Below are 19853 nucleotides of genomic sequence, written 5' to 3' on the forward strand. Positions count from 1 at the left end.
CAGGAAGAAATGTTCTCCCTACCTGGAGGAGCACACAGAACACAAAGACTCTTAAGGGTGCAGCAATCTGTCCTCCCTGCAAACCTCAGAAAATGCTGCAAATTGCATTTGCTGCAGCTCCAGTGCAGTAGGTGAACACTGATCCTGCACAGGGGCAGCAGGAGAGCCTGGCTGATCCTTTTGACCCTAAAATTGGTGTTTGGCTCCTCCCTTCGTCCAGCCAGGGAGGCAGAGAAGAGAGAGGAGAGCCCTGGAGCTGCCCATGCCCACAGCACAGCTGGGGCTGCTCAGGAAGCTGCTCCTGTGCCCATTCCAGCCCTGGGGTCGCTCCCTCCAGGCTCAGTTTAGGTTTCACATGCAAAGGGATTCACACACTGCTTCTGCAAAGATTGTTAAGGGTGTAGCAATCTGTCCTCCCTGTGCAAACCTCAGAAAACGCTGCAAATCTGCATTTGCTGGAGCTGCAGTGCAGCAGGTGAACACTGATCCTGCACAGGGGCAGCAGGAGAGCCTGGCTGATCCTTTTGACCCTAAAATTGGTATTTGGCTCCTCCCAAATACCAGGGAGGTATTTGGGGCTGCTCAGGAAGCTGCTGCCGTGCCCATTCCAGCCCTGGGGTCGCTCCCTCCAGGCTCAGTTTGGGTTTCACATCCAGAGGGATTCACACACTGCTTCTGCAAACTGGGAAGCTTCTCACGACCAAAGGGTCAGCGGATTCCCCTGCACCTCCTGACTGTCTCACAGCTCCAAATTTGCTGCTTATCTCCCACCAAATGCCTCAGGGACACCACCCAGGGAGCAAGCAGGTTCAGGCATCCCTGCCATGTGCCTCCTAATCACGGCTCAGCTGCAAAATCCCTTTCCTGCTTCCTGCAAGGAGTGTGAACTGTTCCTTGCACTTTGGCTGGTAAAAAGGATGATAATTACCCCTAATCAGTGTGCAGCAAAAACACAGGCCACAGCAGAAGGGAGGGGTGGGGGGCAGCCACCATGAGGAATGGAGCCCAATTATTCCAAGTCACTGATAAAACGGGATCAAAGAGGGTAGGAATGTTTTACCAGCTGTAAAAAGCCTGCCTGGACCAAGGCTGCTCTTGGAGAAATGCCCTTGCTGCCTACAGGCCATTCCTGGCTGGGACCTTATGCACATCCAGGGACAATTTCTCATTTTTCTTCTTGGTGTAGGCGAGGAATTTGGGCTGCTGCTCATTTCTGCCTCTCAGAGCAAGCAGCAAGGCAATTTCAGCAGGAAATGAGCAGAGAACCGTGGGCATATGGAACAGAACAAATGCCCTGCCTGCTGCCCATGTGGGCACTGAGATTCTGCTGTGTCCCATCAGGGCACCTGGGTGTGCCAGGGGATGGAGCAGCTGGGGCTGGGGGGTGATGGGGACAAGGGACAGTGCTGCTGGTGGCATTTGTGCCCTGCCAGTGCCATGTTTGTGTCTCTTCTGGCTCCCTGGGAACCACACTGCTCATTCTGTGCAGTCCCACTGCTCATTCCAGCCTTTTTCTGCAGCAGGGAGACCTGCACAGCTCCTAACAGGAGAGTTAGGAATGATGAGGGAGAGAAGAAAAACAGCTCTTTAGATGGAAGAGGGGTTTCAGAGGCAAGTTGTGTGTAAATCACTGCCAGGCCTGCCCAGCCCTTGCCTGGTGTCTGGCTGATTGTGTTATGCTATCTGGAGAAAGTTTAATATCAAAAGCCAATAATCCCTGTGATAGGAGGGGTGATAAGGGACAATCCGGCCTGGATGTGGCAGGGGGCCAAGGTCCAGTGCCTGGCCTGCCCATCCCATCCCAAACGTGGCAGGGCTGGGCAAAACCAAAAAAATAAAATCAGGAACAAGCCCTGCTGTGTGGCATGGGCTGGCTGTGGCTAATAACCTACAAAATGGCCCTTATAAAACGCCTCACAGATGCCTGAATATAGGGTAGAAGTGGGGGATTGCAGCTCAGGGAGAGATTGGGGTTTTTTTGGCAGGTGGGGTATCCAGGGCAGCTGAAGTTTAATGAGTTTGGTGGGTCTCAGCCCTGTTTCTGCTGGAAGGAGGGCACAGCATTCAAAGCAAAGTGAGAAGCAAAGGAGTTGCTGGCTGAGCCACCCCACACCCTGCAGGGTCCTGTGTGTGGTCAGCTTGAGGTGATGGCACTCTACAGACACCCTGAGGACGTGGAGAAAGGGAAAAAAACCTTCCTTGTCTCAGTGCCTGAATTGCTGCTGTGCCTTTTTTTATTTCTTCCTCTTTAATTCCAGGTAAAAGAGAGAGTATTCTCAGGGTAAAAGCAGGATCTCAGAGCCTACATTTTCATAATAACGACAGCATGGCTTTCACCTTGTGTCCAGAGCTTCAGAGCAGAAAATGTCTGTACAACCTCTCTCCTTGAACCAGTGCTGGAGTGGGATATAATATCTGAATAATTTACAAAGGCTCTTCATTACACAGATTTATTTTTGGCAGCTTTGTTAGACTGCTCCTTTTAGGAACTAATAGGAAGTTTCTCTGGTTTCATTAGGACATCCCTGTATGAATTGTTCCAGCGGGGCCAGGGACTGGGACAGCTTCTTGCTCCATTAGAAATGCAAAATGTTCCTGCCCTTTCTGTCCCCTGGAGCTTTCTGGAAACCCACCTGCATGCCCTGGTTGTAGCAAGAGTCCAGCAAATTTTCATTCCTGACCAAAATGTTGAAAGAGTGAGGGGTTTCCCCACATTGCCTTCAAACAGCTTTGCAGACAAATGTTGGTTCACTTGGAGAGCTCCTACACAGAACTCCCTTTCCTGTGCTGGAAAAACCTTCATTTCTCAAGTGATGGGCTGTGGGAACCCCCCACTGTTCACCAGGCTGTGTTTGGGGCCACCTTCTCTGTGCCCAGACCACATCCAGCCCCTGACTCAGCCTGGGCCAGGCTCAAATCCCCTCTTCTTCACATGCAGGTGCATTGCCCAGCTGGAAACAAGCCCATTAAAAAGTCATTTACCAGGCACAAGCGAGTTTGTGTTCCCCTGGATTGGGATTTGCCAAGATTATACCATAAATTAGAGTGTTTCCTGGAAGAATGTAAGGAGAGAGGAGGGGAGGAAAAAAAAAAAAAACCAAGATAAAATGGAACATTTTGTAGCCAACAGCAATGCCAATAAAGGAGCATTTCATTTCCCACTTGGAAGGGAGTGACTGCAAGCTGTTGCAAGGGTAGGGCATGGTGCCTGTGCTGCTCCAGGACCAGGGGAAGGGGACAACGGGGACCTGACTATAAACTGCATTTCTCTGCAGAAATGCAGAGCCTAAGCTGGGGTGACTCAGTTTCTCTCCATGTAAAAAGGGGGACCAGCATGCCAACCCCACTGGGGGAAGACTGTCTGCCCTGTTTTCCAACCCTTATTCTGCAGGGACACAAAGCCTGCCTGCACTATTAATAATCCTTGGCATGAAGCTGTCACAGTTTCCACTAATATGGAGATGTTGAAGTGAAAAAGCTACTGCACAATATGCAGGAGGTGTCACAATAACTCAGCTGCTATATTGTTCTTTTTAAAAATAAATACCACAACAGGCCAGCCCTCATTGCTGGAGTCATGACGTGCAGGGTTTTATTTTTAATCAGAAAATGTACTGATTTTTAAAGATAGACATGGAACAACATCCAAAATTTATGAAAGCTCCCTGTGTGCTCACACGTACCAACCGTGCTCCTGCCCAAATGGCTTCCGAGGACCTGATCTTACTCCAGCACGGGCACATTTGTGAGTGTGGCTTTGCAAGTGGCCCCATGGCAACAAAATTCTTCCAGAAATAAAGCCTGTGGCTGAATTCCCCACCCCACTGCTCTCTGGGGGGATGCAATCGATCCCACAGGACATGAACTGCAGGGTCGGCTCAAGGCAGCAGGTTTAGGACCAAAGTTTGCATCCAGAGCAGAATATCGCATTGTTTGGAGATCAGAGCTTTCTCTGGAGGCCACTTGTAGACGAATTACCTTTCTCCTTTGCCTTCCCTCACGCTTAGCCGAGGGCAACGCTGAAATAAAGCAGAACGAAACTCTGGGTTAAAAAATGCCGGCTCTGCTTGGAGAAGGGCGAGAAAACGAGCTGGGAAGGGCGAGGAGCTCAGTGCCCGGCAAGGGCCGGTCCGGGGCTACGGATGCGCCTCAGGCCGGCCGGACCCTGGGCTCTGAGGGGCTCGGGCAGGGACACCCGGCGGGCCCGGGGGCTCGGAGGGCCCGAGGCTCGGGCAGGGACATCGGAGGGGTCGGAGGTCTCGGGCAGGGACACCCGACGGGCCTTGGGCTCGGAGGGGCTCGGGCAGGGACACCCGACGGGCCGCGCACCGGAGGCTGAGGGGAGCAAAGCCCGGCGGGGCAAGGCCCGTGCCGACCACGGGGCTGCATCCCCCGAGCCCCGCCACAGTGAGGGCACGGAACGGGGCCCGGCCCGGTGCCCGCGGCCGGCGGCGCCGCTTGGCGGGGGCGGGGACCGGCGGGGGCGGGCGCGGCCGTGGGCCCGCCCGGGCCGGGGAGGCGGCGGCGGCGGCAGGTGGTGCCGAGCAGCCGCAGGACGGAGCCGGAGCCGCAGCCGCCATTAGACAATAGGCGCCGGCGGCGGGAGCGGCGCGGGGCGAGCGGCGCGGCCGGGGCGGGGCGGCCGCGGGGCCGGGGCGGCCGGACCCGGCGCGGACAAAGGCGGCGGCGGCGGCGCGGGGAGCCGCGGCGGGGGCGGCAGGCGGCAGCGGGCCGCTCCGTGAGGGGACCGAGCCGCAACCTGACATGATGTTTCCACAAAGCCGGCACTCGGTACGGCGCGGCCCGGGGCCGGAGCGGCCGCGGGGCGGGGCCGGGCGCCGGCGGGGCCGAGGGGGCTGCCCGGGGGCTGCCCGGCCTCCCTCGGCCCCGCGGGCTCCGGGGGATCGAGCGCCTCCCGCCGCCGGTGCCGAGGGGCGGCGGCAGGCGGGGAAGGGGCCCCACGGGTGACCTTGGGCGCGTCCCGGGCACGGGCGCTGCCCCCCGGCGGGGGCTCGGGCCCCGGGGCGGCGAGAGCGGGGCGGGCTCGGGGCCCGGCGGGCGCCGGTTCCGGCCCCAGCGCTGTCTCCTGTTGTTCAAGGGCTCCTCTCACCTGCCTCAGCAGCTGAAGTTCACGACCTCCGACTCGTGCGACCGCATCAAGGACGAGTTCCAGCTGCTGCAGGCCCAGTACCACAGGTACGTGCTGCCCACGGGGCCGTCCCGGTGCACGGGAATCGCTCCGGTTCTTCCGCTCGTTGCTTCCCTCCCGGGACCGGGTGAAGATTTGGGGAAGGGGAGTCGGTGGTGTAGCTTGGGACAGCTTTGGCGTTGGTGGTGTCCACATGGGAGCCCGGCGAGGAGAACGCCCATTCCCTTCCCCAGCCAAGGTCTTTCCTCCAAGTGCTGCTCAGCCAGGACTGCACAGACACTTGCCAGGCCTCCTGCCTCTTGCTGGGAGTTTTCCTCAGTTTTTCTCGCTGGCTGCCATTCCTGGGCTGCAAATGCTGCAGGGAGTACTTAAAATCCAAAAGCATCTACTTTTCTGTGAACGTGTGTGGAAATAGTGCTGCTGACCCAAAAGCTGGCTTGAGACAATCTGTTGCTTTGCCTGTGTGTGTGTGTCTGACATAAACACGAAGCCCTTTGGTTTAAATTATGTGGGTGATGCCCTCTGCCACAGCCTGGTGCTGGTTTTGGTGTGTGCATTGGTGCCATGTGGCTGCAAATGTCCCCCAGCCCGGGCTCTGCCTGCGAGTTTGTGGTGGTTTCATTTTGGCAGGAGCAGGCAGAAAAACTGCTGGGAAGTGGCCATTTCCTTGTGTCTCTGTGCCTTGGCAGTGCCAGCAGGGGAGAAGGGGCTCCTGCTGAAAGGGAAGCTTTCCCCCCATGCCGCTCCACCCCCTCGGACTTAATCTGCTCAAGAAGGAGCAGGTTTTGTGTAGGTGAAGCTGTTTCTTGTTTGAAACATAAAACCACAGCACATGCTGGCTGCAGTTGCTCGGCTGGTGAGTTGGAGTCTCATAAAACACTGGGAGCAGCGGCACTTTCTCTGAAGGGTGTGAAGAATCTGGGAGAGAGGAAAAAAATCCTTGCTTCTGGAGGGATGTGCTGCACTTGGGCCTCCCCCCCTTCCACCCCCATCCATCCAGAAGTGGGTCTGGCTTTGGTTTTGATGTTGTATTGGAACATCTCTTGAGTGCTGCAGACAGGTTCTGTGCCAGAAACTGTCCCCAGCTGCCAGCGAGCTGTTGAGGAAAGGCAAACCCCTCCCTGGGCAGCCAACTCTGCTTCTCCCCAGCTTCCTGTGGAATGGATTTGCCTGCAGGGAGGTCAGTGCTCTGCTGGTGGATAGCCTTGTGTCCTTTTCCTGAGTGTGTGCTGAGAAACTGGGAGCAAAGCTCTGTGTGGTCACCACAGCCTGTCTGGGCTCTGCTCTGGCCACCCCTTGAAAAATCCAGATAATGATATCCAAGAATCCAGCCTGGCCGGGATGAGGCCGTGCAGGAAGCAGCTGCTCTGTGGAGATCAACTCTCTCACCTCCTGTTTGTGGTTTTTTCCTTACTGTTTTCTGGCTTTTCAGCTTGAAGTTGGAATGTGACAAACTAGCCAGCGAGAAATCGGAGATGCAGCGTCACTACGTCATGGTAAGGAGCAGCCCAGAGCAGAGTGTGTGGGTGGCAGCACCAGCAGGTGCCTGTGCCTGGGCTCTGCCAGAGCTCCAGGGCTCTCAGCAGGGCTGGAATTGGCTCTTTTCTGAAAATTGGGTTGTTTTGTGTTGGCTGCATGCAGGGGGTTGTTGAAATGCACGGTGGGAGGGAGTTTTTTTGATGGGTTGCTTGGTGAGTGCTTGGCTCAAAGGAAGTGACAGCTCTTACACACCTGAGGAGGTGATGCAAGGTGCTGGTGTGCAGGGGTTTGGGGACTCTGGGAAGGTCATGGCCAGTAGAAGACAAAGCAGTGCTCTGGGAAGGTCATGGGCAGTGCAGGTGTTTGGGGATAAAACACCTGGTGAGAGATAAAGCAATACTCTGGGAAGTCATGAAACTGGGAAATGCCATGAGCCAGCTGTGAGTTAGAAGCAGAAATCAACTTTCTGTGCCCTGTGCACCTTGTGGTGACCCCACAGCCTTGCTGAGCCGTGGTGCTGAGTGCTGGCACGTGTGTCCCAGGCATGAGGAATGGTGCCACGTGTGGGCAGCAGGCTTGGCTGTGGCTTTCCAAGCAAACAGCCACGTTCTGGTGAGCAGGGTGTGAGGGTTTTGCCTGTCAGGTAATGCCTCAGGAGCCCTTGTGGCACAGGCAGGGCTGTGGTCTCTCCCTTTCCTATCATGGAGTTAATGATAGGAGGCTGCAATACTGTCCGTGAAGATGAGCTGGTTCCTGCTGGCCAGCTGCTGCACCTGCCCTGGAAAGAAGAGATAAGATGTTGAAATTAATAGAGCAGCTCTTCAGAGCAGAGTTAAGACTTAAAAAAGCAGAAATAAGGGAAGCTAGCTGGCCCCTTCTCTGCTGTTGTGGCCAGGCTCTGAGGCTGTGGGGAGCAAGGTGTGCTTGGGGCTGGGGACAAGGAGAGGAGCTCACAGCTTTCCTGGTGTGCTCATGGGGAAGCCTGCCCCGTTCTCACTGGTAAACAATTGCTTCCTGTGCAGTCTGCACAGAATCCCTCATCTCCAGCAGTGGCCAAGATACATTTTATTTATTTATTTTTATTTTTTTTTCCCCTTAATGCTGGCAGTCACCAGAATTGATTCAGGTTGCTGTCAGCAGCAGAGGGAAGGGCTGCTGCTCGTGGTGCAGTGCTGGAGGCTCTGCAGGCACAGCAGCTCCAGCACGGGGAGGGCTCCTGTGAATGTGCAAAGCTGCTACAGCTGCTCTGGTTTTTTTGAATAAAGTCACAATTGGCAGCTTGGGGGACGGGCTCCTGCTTCCTGCTCGGTCTTCAGAATGCAAAGAAGCCTCGAGAGCCCGCAGCAGGCTGAGATCATCCTGATACCGAGCCGGGCTCCATCGCCCGTACCAGGGTGCCAGTGATCTTCAGCTAAATGAGCACAGATGTGGATTGTTCTTTTTTCCCTTTGCAAGAACCAGGATTGCAGCCTGCAGGAGGAGGTTTCTAAACTCTCAAAACATCAGCTTGCTAACAGCTTCTTCCAGGGGTCAGGAATTAGCTGCTTGTGCCAATAGATTGTCTGTAGCTGCCTGTTGCTGCTGTGCAGGGGTTTTCTGGGTGGATTGTTTTTGTGTGTGGAGAGGGGAGGTTTCCACATAACTCCTTCCTAAACAGCTGGAGCTGTGTGCAGCTGGATGTGTTACTTGCTAGATCAAGTCCAGTTGTGATCTCTCCCATTTGCTGCTGAAGGAGTCATGTGGGCTTTAGGACCCTGGCCAGGCAGAGCTCTCAGAGCCAGGCTGCCTCTCTCTCTCCTGGCTGTGCTTAGGGGAGTCTGGAGCCCTGAGCCTTTTTCCAGGTTTGACACAGCATCACTCACTCTCACCTCGGTGCAGACTGTGGGGAAGTGTCTGTGAGGGGAATCCTGTGGGGCAGAACTCCAGTCTGGAGCAGGGTGGGCAGGGAGCACCTGGAGGGGGTCTCTGTGCTTGCCTTTGTTTCCTAGGGCTTGCCTCTGCTCCCCTTTGTAGAAAACCCTGCCAGGGATGCAGTGGTGGTTCCCAGCACTTAAAATTAATTTTGTTCTCTTCTTTCCTGCTCTGCAGTACTATGAGATGTCCTACGGGCTGAATATTGAAATGCACAAACAGGTAGGGGGGAAAACATCTCCAGTGCTGCATTTCCTGGAGAAGGTGGGCTGTCTGCTCTGAGCTTCCCTCTGTCACTTCAGTTGCCTTTCAGGAGCTAGAAATGCCATCAGCCTGTAAAATGTCAGAGCTGCCTTTGAGATGCAGGGCCCCCCCACATCTCAGGATCACAATGGGATCCCATCCTGGGCTCTGGGCACCCCATGGTTCTCCCCGGGATCTGAACAGGTATTTGAGCACCAGGAGGGGTCTGGAGCTGCAGCTTGGAGACTCTCTGGCAGCCTGGATAAGTTTGCTCATTACCCTCAGTGGTGGTTAAGTTGTTAATTATCCCCAGTGACTAATTACCTGTGGTGTTAACAACATGAGCCTCCTCTGAGCCTGTCTCTATCTGGCTTCAGCTCCAGCCACAAAGTCCTGGCTCAGTTTAAGCCTCTTAGCACAGTTCTGTTCCTCACAAAGGCACTTGGTGCTTCTGATCCCATTGCCCTTGTTGCTAAGCCCATGAGACTGGCTTCCATGGGAAAACCTGCATCCTGGAGAAGAATCTGAGCCACAAATCCTCCCACAAACATCTCCCAGCCTGATCTGTTCCCTGTGCTGCTGTTGGGGTTGGTGTGTCCCTGTACCCTTTGGCTCTGTGTTTTGAGTCCTTTAGAAAGTGATTTGTAAAGGACTGGAAGCTTCATTATTTACCAGGAGAAAAATCATTTAACACCCCAGAAGGTGCCAGTGCTGCTGTGAGGGTCCTGAGGAGGCTGAACAGCCATGAATGTGTCTGTCTGTCTGTCCACATGGCAGATGTAATTCAGCACATCCCCACCTGGCTCTGCAGGAACTCTGCTCTCTGGTTGTTCCCAATTTATTAAATAAATTTCGAGGGCCTGGAGAGGAAGAGGAATAATGAAACTTTGCTCTTTGCAGTCAACAACATCCCTTCATTTAACCATGCAGGGAGGAGCCTCAGGGGGGAAGGGGGTCCCCATGGCACCAGGGTGCTGCCAGGAGGGTGGGTTTTGCCCCAGAAGAGGAGGGAAGGGGCAGCTGATGCTGTGCTTACTCAATCCTGATCTCTCTCACTTTTCCTCTCTATTTCTCCCACCTTTTAGGCTGAAATTGTCAAGAGGCTAAATGGGATTTGTGCCCAGGTTCTGCCCTACCTTTCACAAGAGGTGAGTCCCCAGTTTGGGGGGTGTGTTGGCATGGAGGCTGCTGTCCCTCTGCAGTGTCACAGCCCTGCAGCACTGACACCCCTGGGCTGGCAAACCCTGGCTTGCCCTCAGCCCAGCCCTTCAGGGCAGTGTTGGCTCCTGGAGCACTGTGTGGTGCTCTGTTGGTCCACCTTAAAACTTCTGTCTTGCTCTATTTATATTCTAAAGTTGTATTTATATTCTAGAGTTTTATATTCTAAATCTCTAAACTCTTAAGTTTTTTACCCTGTGATATTCCACACTTCTAATCAAACTACACACCCATAATCTCAGTGTTCTCAATCAATTTTGGAAGGTTTCTCCACACTCTCAGTTCTAATGCAGTGGAGTCAGAGTCTGTCAGCACAGAAAGTGTAAAATTCTCAGTATCCAGAACTCCAGTTCCCTTTTGTGGGACAAAGCTGCTCCTGCTCTCTCCATCAGCCACGTCAGCAGTGGCAGCTTTGGGTGATAACTGGGGGAGAAGGACACTTAAAAAAATACCTCCATATGGAGGATACCTCCTCTCATCCTCTTTGAGATCTGGTTCCTCTGCCTCATTAATTAATGCAGCTGATGGGCTCCTCCCACTCCCCTGAGACATTAATTGAGGGAGGGGGTGCTTGGGAGTCTCTGTCTGAGGCAGGGGAGGATTAAGCACTTCCAGAGCTGCATTTTCTGTCTCCCCATGGAGGCTGAGCCCTGAGCAGCTCTCCTGGCCCTTTGGGGGTTGGAGGATTCTTGCTTGGGCTCAGTGCTGGGCTTGGGGCACAGGTTCTGCTTTTCCCACCCACCTGTTCTTAGGACAGACAGTCTCTTGCTGATCAGATCAGGGTTGCCTAATAACTAAGCCCCAGCTAAATCTTTTACATCTTAATGCAATCCTTAACCCTGTCCTGCTGCCAAAATGAAAAGAAAAATCCTCCTTGCTGAAGTGCAGTGGGCAGTCCTGGTGTCTCAGAGACCTTGTGCTCTGCAAGGAGCAAATACAGCTCTCCTTTATTTATTTTTAAGTATATGATCCATCCATTTTTCCTGCTGTGTTTGGAACACCCAGCTGCTGCTGAAGTTGGTATCCAGGATGTGTCCCAAGGAGTTTCACAAGAGATTCTGATTTTTAGGGTTTGTTTTGTGTAGGTGAAGGGTGGCGGGATGAGGCACTGCCCACCCTGGAGCCTTCTGGCCAAGGATCTCTGGGTGTGTGGAGAGCAGGACAAGGGTGGGGATAAGAGGGAACCTGTTTGACCCTGTGGTGAGGAAGAGGATGAGACAAAGGTGTTTCCTTGTCTGGGTGTGTGCAGGTGTAACCAGCCTGACAGTGTGGACTTGATCCCTGTCCTGCTTCCCTGTGGCACTCCAAGTGACCCCAAATCCCTCTGTTTTCTCCTTGCCAGCATCAGCAGCAAGTCTTGGGAGCCATTGAACGAGCTAAGCAGGTCACAGCACCAGAACTGAACTCCATCATCCGTGTACGTGAGGGTTGGGTTGGGTTGGGAGGGAATTCTGGCCTCTGGGATGTGGATTCGTGACCTGGGGACATCAGGGGACCCTGCTCTGATTCTGAGGCTGCAAGGCTGGGCTGGCACAGGGCTGGTTGGTGTGTGCAGGGATCCCTGCTCTGCCCCAGCAGAGGAGCTTTGGTTTTGAGCAGGAACCAGAGCAGGCACTCAGCATGAAAACACCATCTGCTCTTGGTCAGAGTTGTGACTGAGGGCTTTATCTGCAGCCTTGGGACTGCCAGAGCCTGGGGCCAGATGTCCTGTGGGGTAGGGGCTGTGTGTCCTGCTGGGGACACGGTGTTGAGTCTTCCCTTGAGGCTGTCACAGCAACAGGACTGAGAACCTCGGGGTTGGGTGGGAAAAGAGCTTCAGGCTTGTTTAAACCCCTTTTTAACCTCCATTGCTGCCACACTCATGACAGTTTGAGTGCCATTTTGTCTGTGTGTCTGTCCATGGTTCCCTACAGCAGCAGCACCTCAGGGTTAGGTGGGAAAAGAGCTTCAAGCTTATTTAAACCCTTACTTTATCGAAGTGCACTCAAAATGACAATACCCCTGTAGTGTCTGTGTGTCTGTCCATCATTCCCTACAGCAGCACCTTAGGGTTGGGTGGGAAAAGAGCTTCAAGCTTGTTTAAACCCCTTTTTAACCTCGATTGCTGCCACACTTAAGACAATTTGAATGCCATTGTGTCTGTGTGTCTGTCCATGGTTCCCTACAGCCACACTTCAGAGTTGGGTGGGAAAAGACTTTCAAGCTTGTTTAAACCCCTGCTTTAACCAAGTGCACTCAAAATGACAATCCCCCATTGTGTCTGTGTGTCTGTCCATGGTTCCCTACAGCAGCACCTTAGGTTTAGGTGGGAAAAGAGTTTCAAGCTTGTTTAAACCCCTGTTTTAACCTCAGTCCGACCAAGTGCACTCAGAATGACAATCCCCCGTTGTGTCTGTGTGTCTGTCCATGGTTCCCTACAGCAGCAGCTCCAGGCTCACCAGCTGTCCCAGCTCCAAGCCCTCGCTCTGCCCCTGACCCCGCTGCCCGTGGGGCTCCAGCCTCCCTCTCTGCCCGCTGTCAGCGCCGGCACCGGGCTCCTGTCGCTGTCAGCCCTGGGCTCGCAGGCTCACCTCTCCAAGGAGGACAAGAACGGCCACGATGGGGATGCCCACCAAGATGATGACGGCGAGAAATCGGATTAGAGAGCGCCCGTGGGGCCGGGGGAAGGGGCTGGGCTGGGGAGGGGGGGAGGGGCGGGTTAGTGCAAAATGCAGTATCTCTCTCTGCTCGCTGTGCAGCAGGGCCGTGGTGACCCGTGCTGGGTGGCACCTGGCCAAGGCCTGTCCCCAAGGGCGGCTGGCAGTGCCTGGGGGTGTCCCCAGCGCCGTCCCCGGCTGCTGCACAGCGATGCAAAGCGCCATAGCATTACCCGTGTGGCCAATCGTGCTGTCCCTGTGCCCGGCCTGCCTTCCCTGTCCCTCCTCCTCCTCCTCCTCACGGAGCAGACTCTGCCTGCTCTGGGGCCACTTTGCCCCCTGGCTGTCCCTCGGTGCCATGTGGCCCCATCCCTCCACCTGCTGCTCCCCCTCTCGGTATTTAAAGATTGCCCCTTGATCCTAACGGTTCTGCACAACTCCCTGCTAGGATCCCTGGCCCAGAACAATCTCCTCCTTCCCTCCCCCAGGTGCTCTTGGTCTCGTGTCCCCCACATCCCTCCTGCACTAATACCAGGCCTAATAACAGCCTTGCTGTTCTGCATGTACCTGTTCTCAACCAGGGGCTTCACCCTGGGCTGGAGGGGGTCCAGGTGGGCTGGGCAGAGGGGGCAGGCAGACCAAGAGCCTTCCCCAGCCTCCCCCTCCCTGTGCCCCTGCCCTGTGTAGAGGATACAGCAGCTTTCTCTGTTCTTATCTCCGTGCGCTAGCGTGTCTTCTTAAAAAACAAAAATGGTAAAAAAAATAAAATAAATAATAATCTGGTGTTTGTATATAGTTCTTTAGAAAGATCTTGTTTTGCTTTTTGTGTTTAATCACTTGACCTATAATAAGAGGAACTGAAAATGCTGTATCAAGGACGTACAAGCTGTGCCTTTCAAATAAAGAAATAAGAAGGTTGGTTAAAACAGTGACTTGGTGCTGCTTTCTTGTTGCCTTTGGGAGGACTTTAAAATACTTCCCTGTGTGTCCTGTCCCTTCAGAAGCTGGTGTGTGAAGTGTCTGGAGGTGCAGCCCTCCTTCCTCCAGGTGCTAGCAAATCCCAGATTATTCTTTCTTGTTGGATGTGCTGCTCTCCCTCTCTGGAGGTTTCTCTGGGAGTGGGATTAACATTCACAGCTCTGGCTTCTCTTGTAGGGGCTGATGGACTGGTTAAAACCATGACTGTGACTTGCTGCTGCTTTCTTGTTGCCTTTGGGAGGACTTTAAAACACTTCCCTGTGCCTCCTGTCCCTTCAGATGGGGGAATCAGCTGGGGTGAACTGACTTTTCCTGGTGTAGGAGGTGTCTGGAGGTGCAGCAAATCCCAGATTATTTTTATTATTATCCCTTTCCTCTTGGATGTGCTGCTCTCCCTCCCTGGAGGTTCCTCTGGGAGCAGGGTTAACACTCACACCTCTGCCTCTGGCTTCTCCTCTAGGGGCTGATGGAATGGGACAGCCCCTGTGGCTGGTTAAAACCATGACTGTGACTTGCTGCTGCTTTCTTGTTGCCTTTGGGATGACTTTAAAATACTTCCCTGTGCCTTCTGTCCCTTCAGATGGGGAAATCAGCTGGGGAGAACTGAGTTTTCCTGGTGTGAGAAGTGTATGTAGGTGCAGATCTCCTTCCTCCAGGTGCAGCAAATCCCAGATTATTCATTTTCTGTTGGATGTGCTGCTCTCCCTCCCTGGAGGATTCTCTGGGAGCCAGGACGAGCAGGGTTAACATTCACAGCTCTGCCTTCTCTAGGGGCTGGTGGAATGGGGCAGTCCCTGTGGCTGGTTAAAACAGACACATGGTTAAAATATGGTTAAAACCATGACTTGCTGTTGCTTTCTTGTTGCCTTTGGGATGACTTTAAAACACTTCCCTGTGCCTTCTGCCCCTTCAGAATCAGCTGGGGAGAGAAATTTCCTGGTGTGGGAAATGTCTGGGGGTTCAGCAAATCTCAGATTATTCCTTCCCTGTTGGATGTGCTGCTCTCCATCCCTGGAGGTTTTTCTGGGAGCAGGGTTAACACTCACACCTCTGCCTCTGGCTTCTCCTCTAGGGGCAGCTCCTGTGCCCTTGGTGGCTCTGGGCCAGCCGTGCAGAGGTGAGGGCAGTGCCACATCCTCAATCTGCAGGAACCAGGGCCAGGAGGATGCTCGGGCAAAGCCAGAACAAACGAGCTGAAGGTGAAAATCGGTGGGTGGTGAAAAGGGAGCGGGGGATTCTCCAGAAGAAAAGCAAGGAGCAAAGTGCCCCCGAGGCGCTTTGGTAACACATGTGGAGGTCCCTGGGGCTGCCACAGCTCTGCTCTGCTGTGCATAATTCATTTTTCCTCTGGGCACTGAGGATAAGCTGCTTCTGTGGCTCTCAAGCCCCTCTGGAAAATCCGGCCCGCGGTGCCCTGGGGCTGAGATTGCTGTAATGGAATTGGCTCTCGATAATTAGAGCTGTCCTCTGGCTTCAGAGCTGCTCCAGCCCGATAACATCTTCCCCTCTGCTATCTCTTAGGCCACTTGGAGTGGGAAAATTTCCTTCCTCTGGGTAGGAATCGGTGCTGGGGGAGTCCTGGAGCATCCAGCGCTGAGGTGTGGAGGGGCTGGTGGGTTACAGAGAGAGAAAAGTGAGTTTTTAGGAGCCTATGGTACTAGAGAGACTCCTCTCCTCTTGATGAACTGAGAATTGATTATCTGAGGAGTGGTGATGGACTGAGAGTTGGTTATCTGAGGGGTGGTAACTGAATTGAGAATCCAAGGTTTTGTCTTACTGTGATGTGTTAGAAATTTGGTGGGGGGAGGAGGAATGTTTTTAAAATGTTTTCATTCTGAGTGTGTTTCTTTTTACGTGTAGTTGTAAGTTAATAAAGTTAGTTTTAAATATATATATATATATACACACACATATATATATATACACACACATATATATTATAATATATTATAATATAACACTATTATATTATATTATATTATATTATATATGAAAATGATACACTAAAACTATACTAAAGAATAGAAGAAAATATTTCATTAGAAGACTTAAAAAGAAAAGAATTATTATAAAATCTTGTGACTGCTCACAGCCTCGACACAGCTGGCTCTCATTGGTCATCAAGTGAGAACAATTTCACAGGTAAACAATTCTCCAAATCACATTCCAAAGCAGCAAAACGTGGAGAAGGTGAAACTCCTCAAGAGAAAAGATCCTAATGAAAGGATTTTTCATAAAATATATCTGTGACATCCTCCCTTCCACCTGCCTGGCACTGGAGGCTCAAACCCAGCCTCCCTCCTCCATGCAGGGAGCAGCTGGGAATTTTTCACTGGATTTCAGCTCTTTGGGTCCTTCCTGCAGGACAGAACCCCCAGAGGGAGAATCTGTGCCTCCCACCCTCCTCATTTTCAGCCCTGCCTGAAACAAGGGCAGGGGAATGCAGGAGGAGCAGGGCTCCCTTCCCAGCTGCTGCCAATGCAGGAATGCCGAGCTCTTCCTGGCTGCAGCAGCAGCAGCGCCAGATAAAAGCTAAAGGAGGCATCAATAATTAAAAACCACTCAGAGCTGGTAAGTGCAAACAGCAGCCAGCACAGGGATCAGATCGAAGGCAGAGAGCAGAGCTGGGCTGCTCTGAGGGCTCCCACTGCTCCTCTGCAGCCCTGGAACCGGGGACACCTGGAGGGGACATTTGTCCCCAGAGGTGAGGGATAAGTGGCTTTGGAGAGTGGACATTGGGATTTTGGGGATGAGGAGCTGCAGTTTGGTCCTGGAAAGGGAGCTCAAGAAACTGGGGAACCTTGGTTTCAGTGCAGCTTTGGCTTAGATCTAACTGGACACCTGGAGGGGACATCTGGAGGGGACATTTGTCCCCAGAGGTGAGGGATAAGTGCCTTTGGAGAGTGGACATTGGGATTTTGGGGATGAGGGGCTGCAGTTTGGTCCTGGAAGTGGAGCTTTGGCTTAGATCTCACTGGTTTGGAACCCAGGGACACTTGAAGGGGACATCTGTCCCCAGGGGTCAGATGTGTGTGTGGCTTTGGAGAAGCCACCAGCTGGACACCAGCACTGGGATTTTAGGGATAAGGAGCTCGAGTTTGGTCCTGGAAGTGGAGCTCAGGAAACTGGGGAATCCTAATTTCCAGTGCAGCTTTGTCTTAGATCTCACTGGTTTAGAATCCAGGGACACCTGGAGGGGACACCCAAGGACACCTGGAGGGGACACCTGTCCCAAGGGCTCAGGGACATGTGGCTTTGGAGAGTGGACACTGGGATTTTGGGAATGAGGAGCTGCAGTTTGATCCTGGAAATGGAGCTCAGGGAACTGAGGAATCTTAATTTCCAGTGCAGCTTTGGCTTAGATCTCACTGGCTTGGAACCCAGGGACACCTGGAGGGGATATCTGTCCCCAAGGTGTCAGGGACATGTGGCTTTGGAGAGTGGACACCAGCACTGGGAGTTTGGGGATCAGGAGCTGCAGTTTGGTCCTGGAAATGGAGCTCAGGGAACCGGGGAATTTTGGTTTCCAGTGCAGCTTTGGTTTAGGTCTCACTGGTTTGGAACCCAGGGACACCTGGAGGGGACACTTCTCCCCAGGGGCTCAGGGACGTGTGGATTTGGAGAGTGGACACTGGGATTTTGGGGATGAGGAGCTCTGCAGTTTGATCCTTGAAGTGGAGCTCAGGGAACTGGGGAATATTAATTTCCAGCACAGCTTTGGCTCAGATCTCACCGCTTTGCTGCCAGATCCTTTCCTCAGCTCCCCTTCCCATCTCATGCTCATTCCAGGACTGACTCCAGCCAGGATGAGGTCGCTGCCTGTGCCAGCTGCCCTGGGAGATTCACACGGGCTGAGGGTGCCAGGAACTCATGTGCTGAGCTCATTCAAGCAGGCAAGCTGAGAATGGGATGGTTTGTGAGCCACAGCCACCCCTGGTGTGTCTGCAGAGCGAGGTGGGCTCTGCCCTGGAGCATCCACAGCTGCCCTGTGCCAGGCTGGCACTCAGGGACGAGCTGAAACACAAAATCCCTGAGGAAATCCCAGCAGCTGCAGCTTCTCCTGCTGGGATCCAGCCTCAGAGGGAGCTCCTGGCTGTCCCTGTGTTGGTTTGATTTCTCTGCTGCTGTTCAGAGCATTTCTCTCTTGATCCCAGCATGGATTTCAAACACTTTCATCCCTTGGGGCTCTCCCAGGCTCTGCCACCACCAGGCACGAGTGTGGCTGAGCATCCTGCAGTGGTGACAGCCAGCTCTGGGCTGTGCCCACTGCCCAGCACCTTCCCTGTGAAAAATGCATATTTTATGATTGGCTTTTTGCAAATATTCAAATGAATATTATGTGTGTTGTGTTAGAGAGTGATGCTGTATTAATTCTCTTAAGTAGTGTGGTAAATATAGTTTTGGGTTATTAAAAAATGTTAAAATAGAAACGGTGCTATGGAGGATACTTGCAGAGAAATAGCAGCCACAGGACACCTGAATCTTTCAGAGAAAGAGAATTTATTGCCCCATTATCAGAAGAAATTAACATCTTCCCACCTTGAAGGCGCTGTTGGGATTCAGAGGAAGAAGTTGACACTGACCAGACAGAATCCTGTGTTTGAATGGAATTTATGTATCATGTATGAAGTGTATGAATATGCAACAGGTTATTGCTTTTAAGGATTAATCCTCTGTTAACTGTGTCCTTTTTCGGGCTTATTTTGCCCAGAAAAAGTACCCGGACATCCATAACTCTTAAAATTTATTATCTCATATTGTCCTAATCCAAAATGTCCAAATTATTATTACTCTATTACTATTTTAATAACCATTTTATAATTATTAAACTTTAAAAATTTTAAAAACAAGCGATTGGCGTTTTTCACATTCCCCACGCCCGGGACAGCAGCAGGACCATCTCCTCTCGCTGCTGGGCGTGCCAAGGGTTAAGTGCCGCTGTTTTCTGCCATCCAAACACAAATTAATCTCTGGGTTACAGGCTGTGCTGCTCCAGGGCTCGTGTCAATCACTGCTGGAGGCTGATCAGGACACGTGTGACACCCGTCACTCCACCAGCTTTACCTGTGTCACTCTCCCGAGGCAGGAGCACAGAGATTGCCCAAGGAAAACCGGCAATTTTCAGAAAGGAGTTTTGAAAAATGCTGCAAAACATCTCCCTCCAGTCTATCCTTCCCCTGGAAACACGATCTGAAATGTTTCAAGCCTTTGAAAATACACTTTCAAAAAATCCTCAACTCTCCCAATAAGGCAACAGAGGGAGGGGGGAAACCCCTTTAAAACTTTACATTTGGATTAAAATATGCAGATATATGATGTAAACAGAGAAAATATCTATGTGACTGAATAGAAGGGAGAGTTTTGGAGGGTTTTAAGTTGGTGTCCATCACTGAGTCAGTGAACACCTGTGGCCAGGGAAAGGTAAAGGGGAAAAACGGCTGGGATGGAGGGATGGATGGATGGATGGATGGATGGATGCCATGAGGGCAAAAACAGGGAGAGCCTCCAGTGCCCAGCACCTTGTCCCTGCCACCATGCAGCACGTAAATAACACAATGAATAAAATATCAGGCTGAAATGTGAGGCATTAAATATTTAACCTCGCGCCTGCCCGCGCAGCGCCCAGGTACAGCTGGGTCCTGCAATATTTAAACGTTGCTCCTCACTCGCTTTTACCGACCCCGAGCGCGGTCACTTCACGGCAGCCGCGGCCGGAGGGGTCTCGGGAGAGCGGGAAGGGGCTCTCGGTGGGTTCCCCGGGCGGAGCAGCCCCGCGGAGCCCGAGCCCGGCGGCTCCGTGTCCGCCCGCCTCAGCCGCCGCCTCAGCCGCCCCACGTTACTTTGAGTGGCAGCTGGCGGCAGCCGCAAGGCCTCGTGGGCCGCGCAGTCCGCCTGCCCGTGCCGCCCGCGGCGGGAGCCCCGCCTGCTCTCAGTGCTGGGCCGGACCCCGCGGCAGAGCCGGTCCGGGCCGCTCCCCGGGCCCGCGGCGGCGGCAGGGACCGCACAGACCGGCCCGGGGCGCCGCGGCCATGAGGGCGTAGCCAAGGGCTGACTACAACTCCCAGCGTGCCCCGCGGCGCCTCTTTGGGGGCTCTGGCCGCCCACTCGCTTCTCATTAGTGGATATGCTTTCTTGCGTCACGAGCCCATGTGGGAACCGCGCAGGACGATTGGCTGGCGCTCTCGCAGCGGCAGCCAATGGCCGGTGCGAGCGCCGCCGCTGCGGGCTGCGGGCCGGTT

General features: G+C 53.4%; 1 protein-coding gene across 2 annotated transcripts; it reads left to right on the forward strand.

The window, feature by feature from the left end:
* The first annotated feature begins 4488 nt into the window (after nucleotides 1–4488).
* TLE5 (TLE family member 5, transcriptional modulator) lies at nucleotides 4489–13408 on the forward strand. 2 transcript variants are annotated; one of them, XM_074528998.1, is made up of 7 exons: nucleotides 4489–4791; nucleotides 5099–5196; nucleotides 6582–6645; nucleotides 8717–8761; nucleotides 9868–9930; nucleotides 11343–11417; nucleotides 12424–13408. In XM_074528998.1, exons 1-7 carry the CDS (start codon nucleotides 4765–4767, stop codon nucleotides 12640–12642), a joined length of 591 nt encoding a protein of 196 aa, XP_074385099.1. In that variant the 5' UTR covers nucleotides 4489–4764; the 3' UTR covers nucleotides 12643–13408. The 2 variants fall into 2 exon arrangements, with proteins under 2 accessions (XP_074385099.1, XP_074385098.1); XM_074528997.1 differs by having other exon boundaries at nucleotides 4492–4791; nucleotides 12421–13408.
* The last annotated feature ends 6445 nt before the right edge of the window (nucleotides 13409–19853 follow it).

This window comes from Zonotrichia albicollis, chromosome 29 (assembly GCF_047830755.1).
Source record: "Zonotrichia albicollis isolate bZonAlb1 chromosome 29, bZonAlb1.hap1, whole genome shotgun sequence".
NCBI classification, from domain to species: Eukaryota; Metazoa; Chordata; class Aves; order Passeriformes; family Passerellidae; genus Zonotrichia; species Zonotrichia albicollis.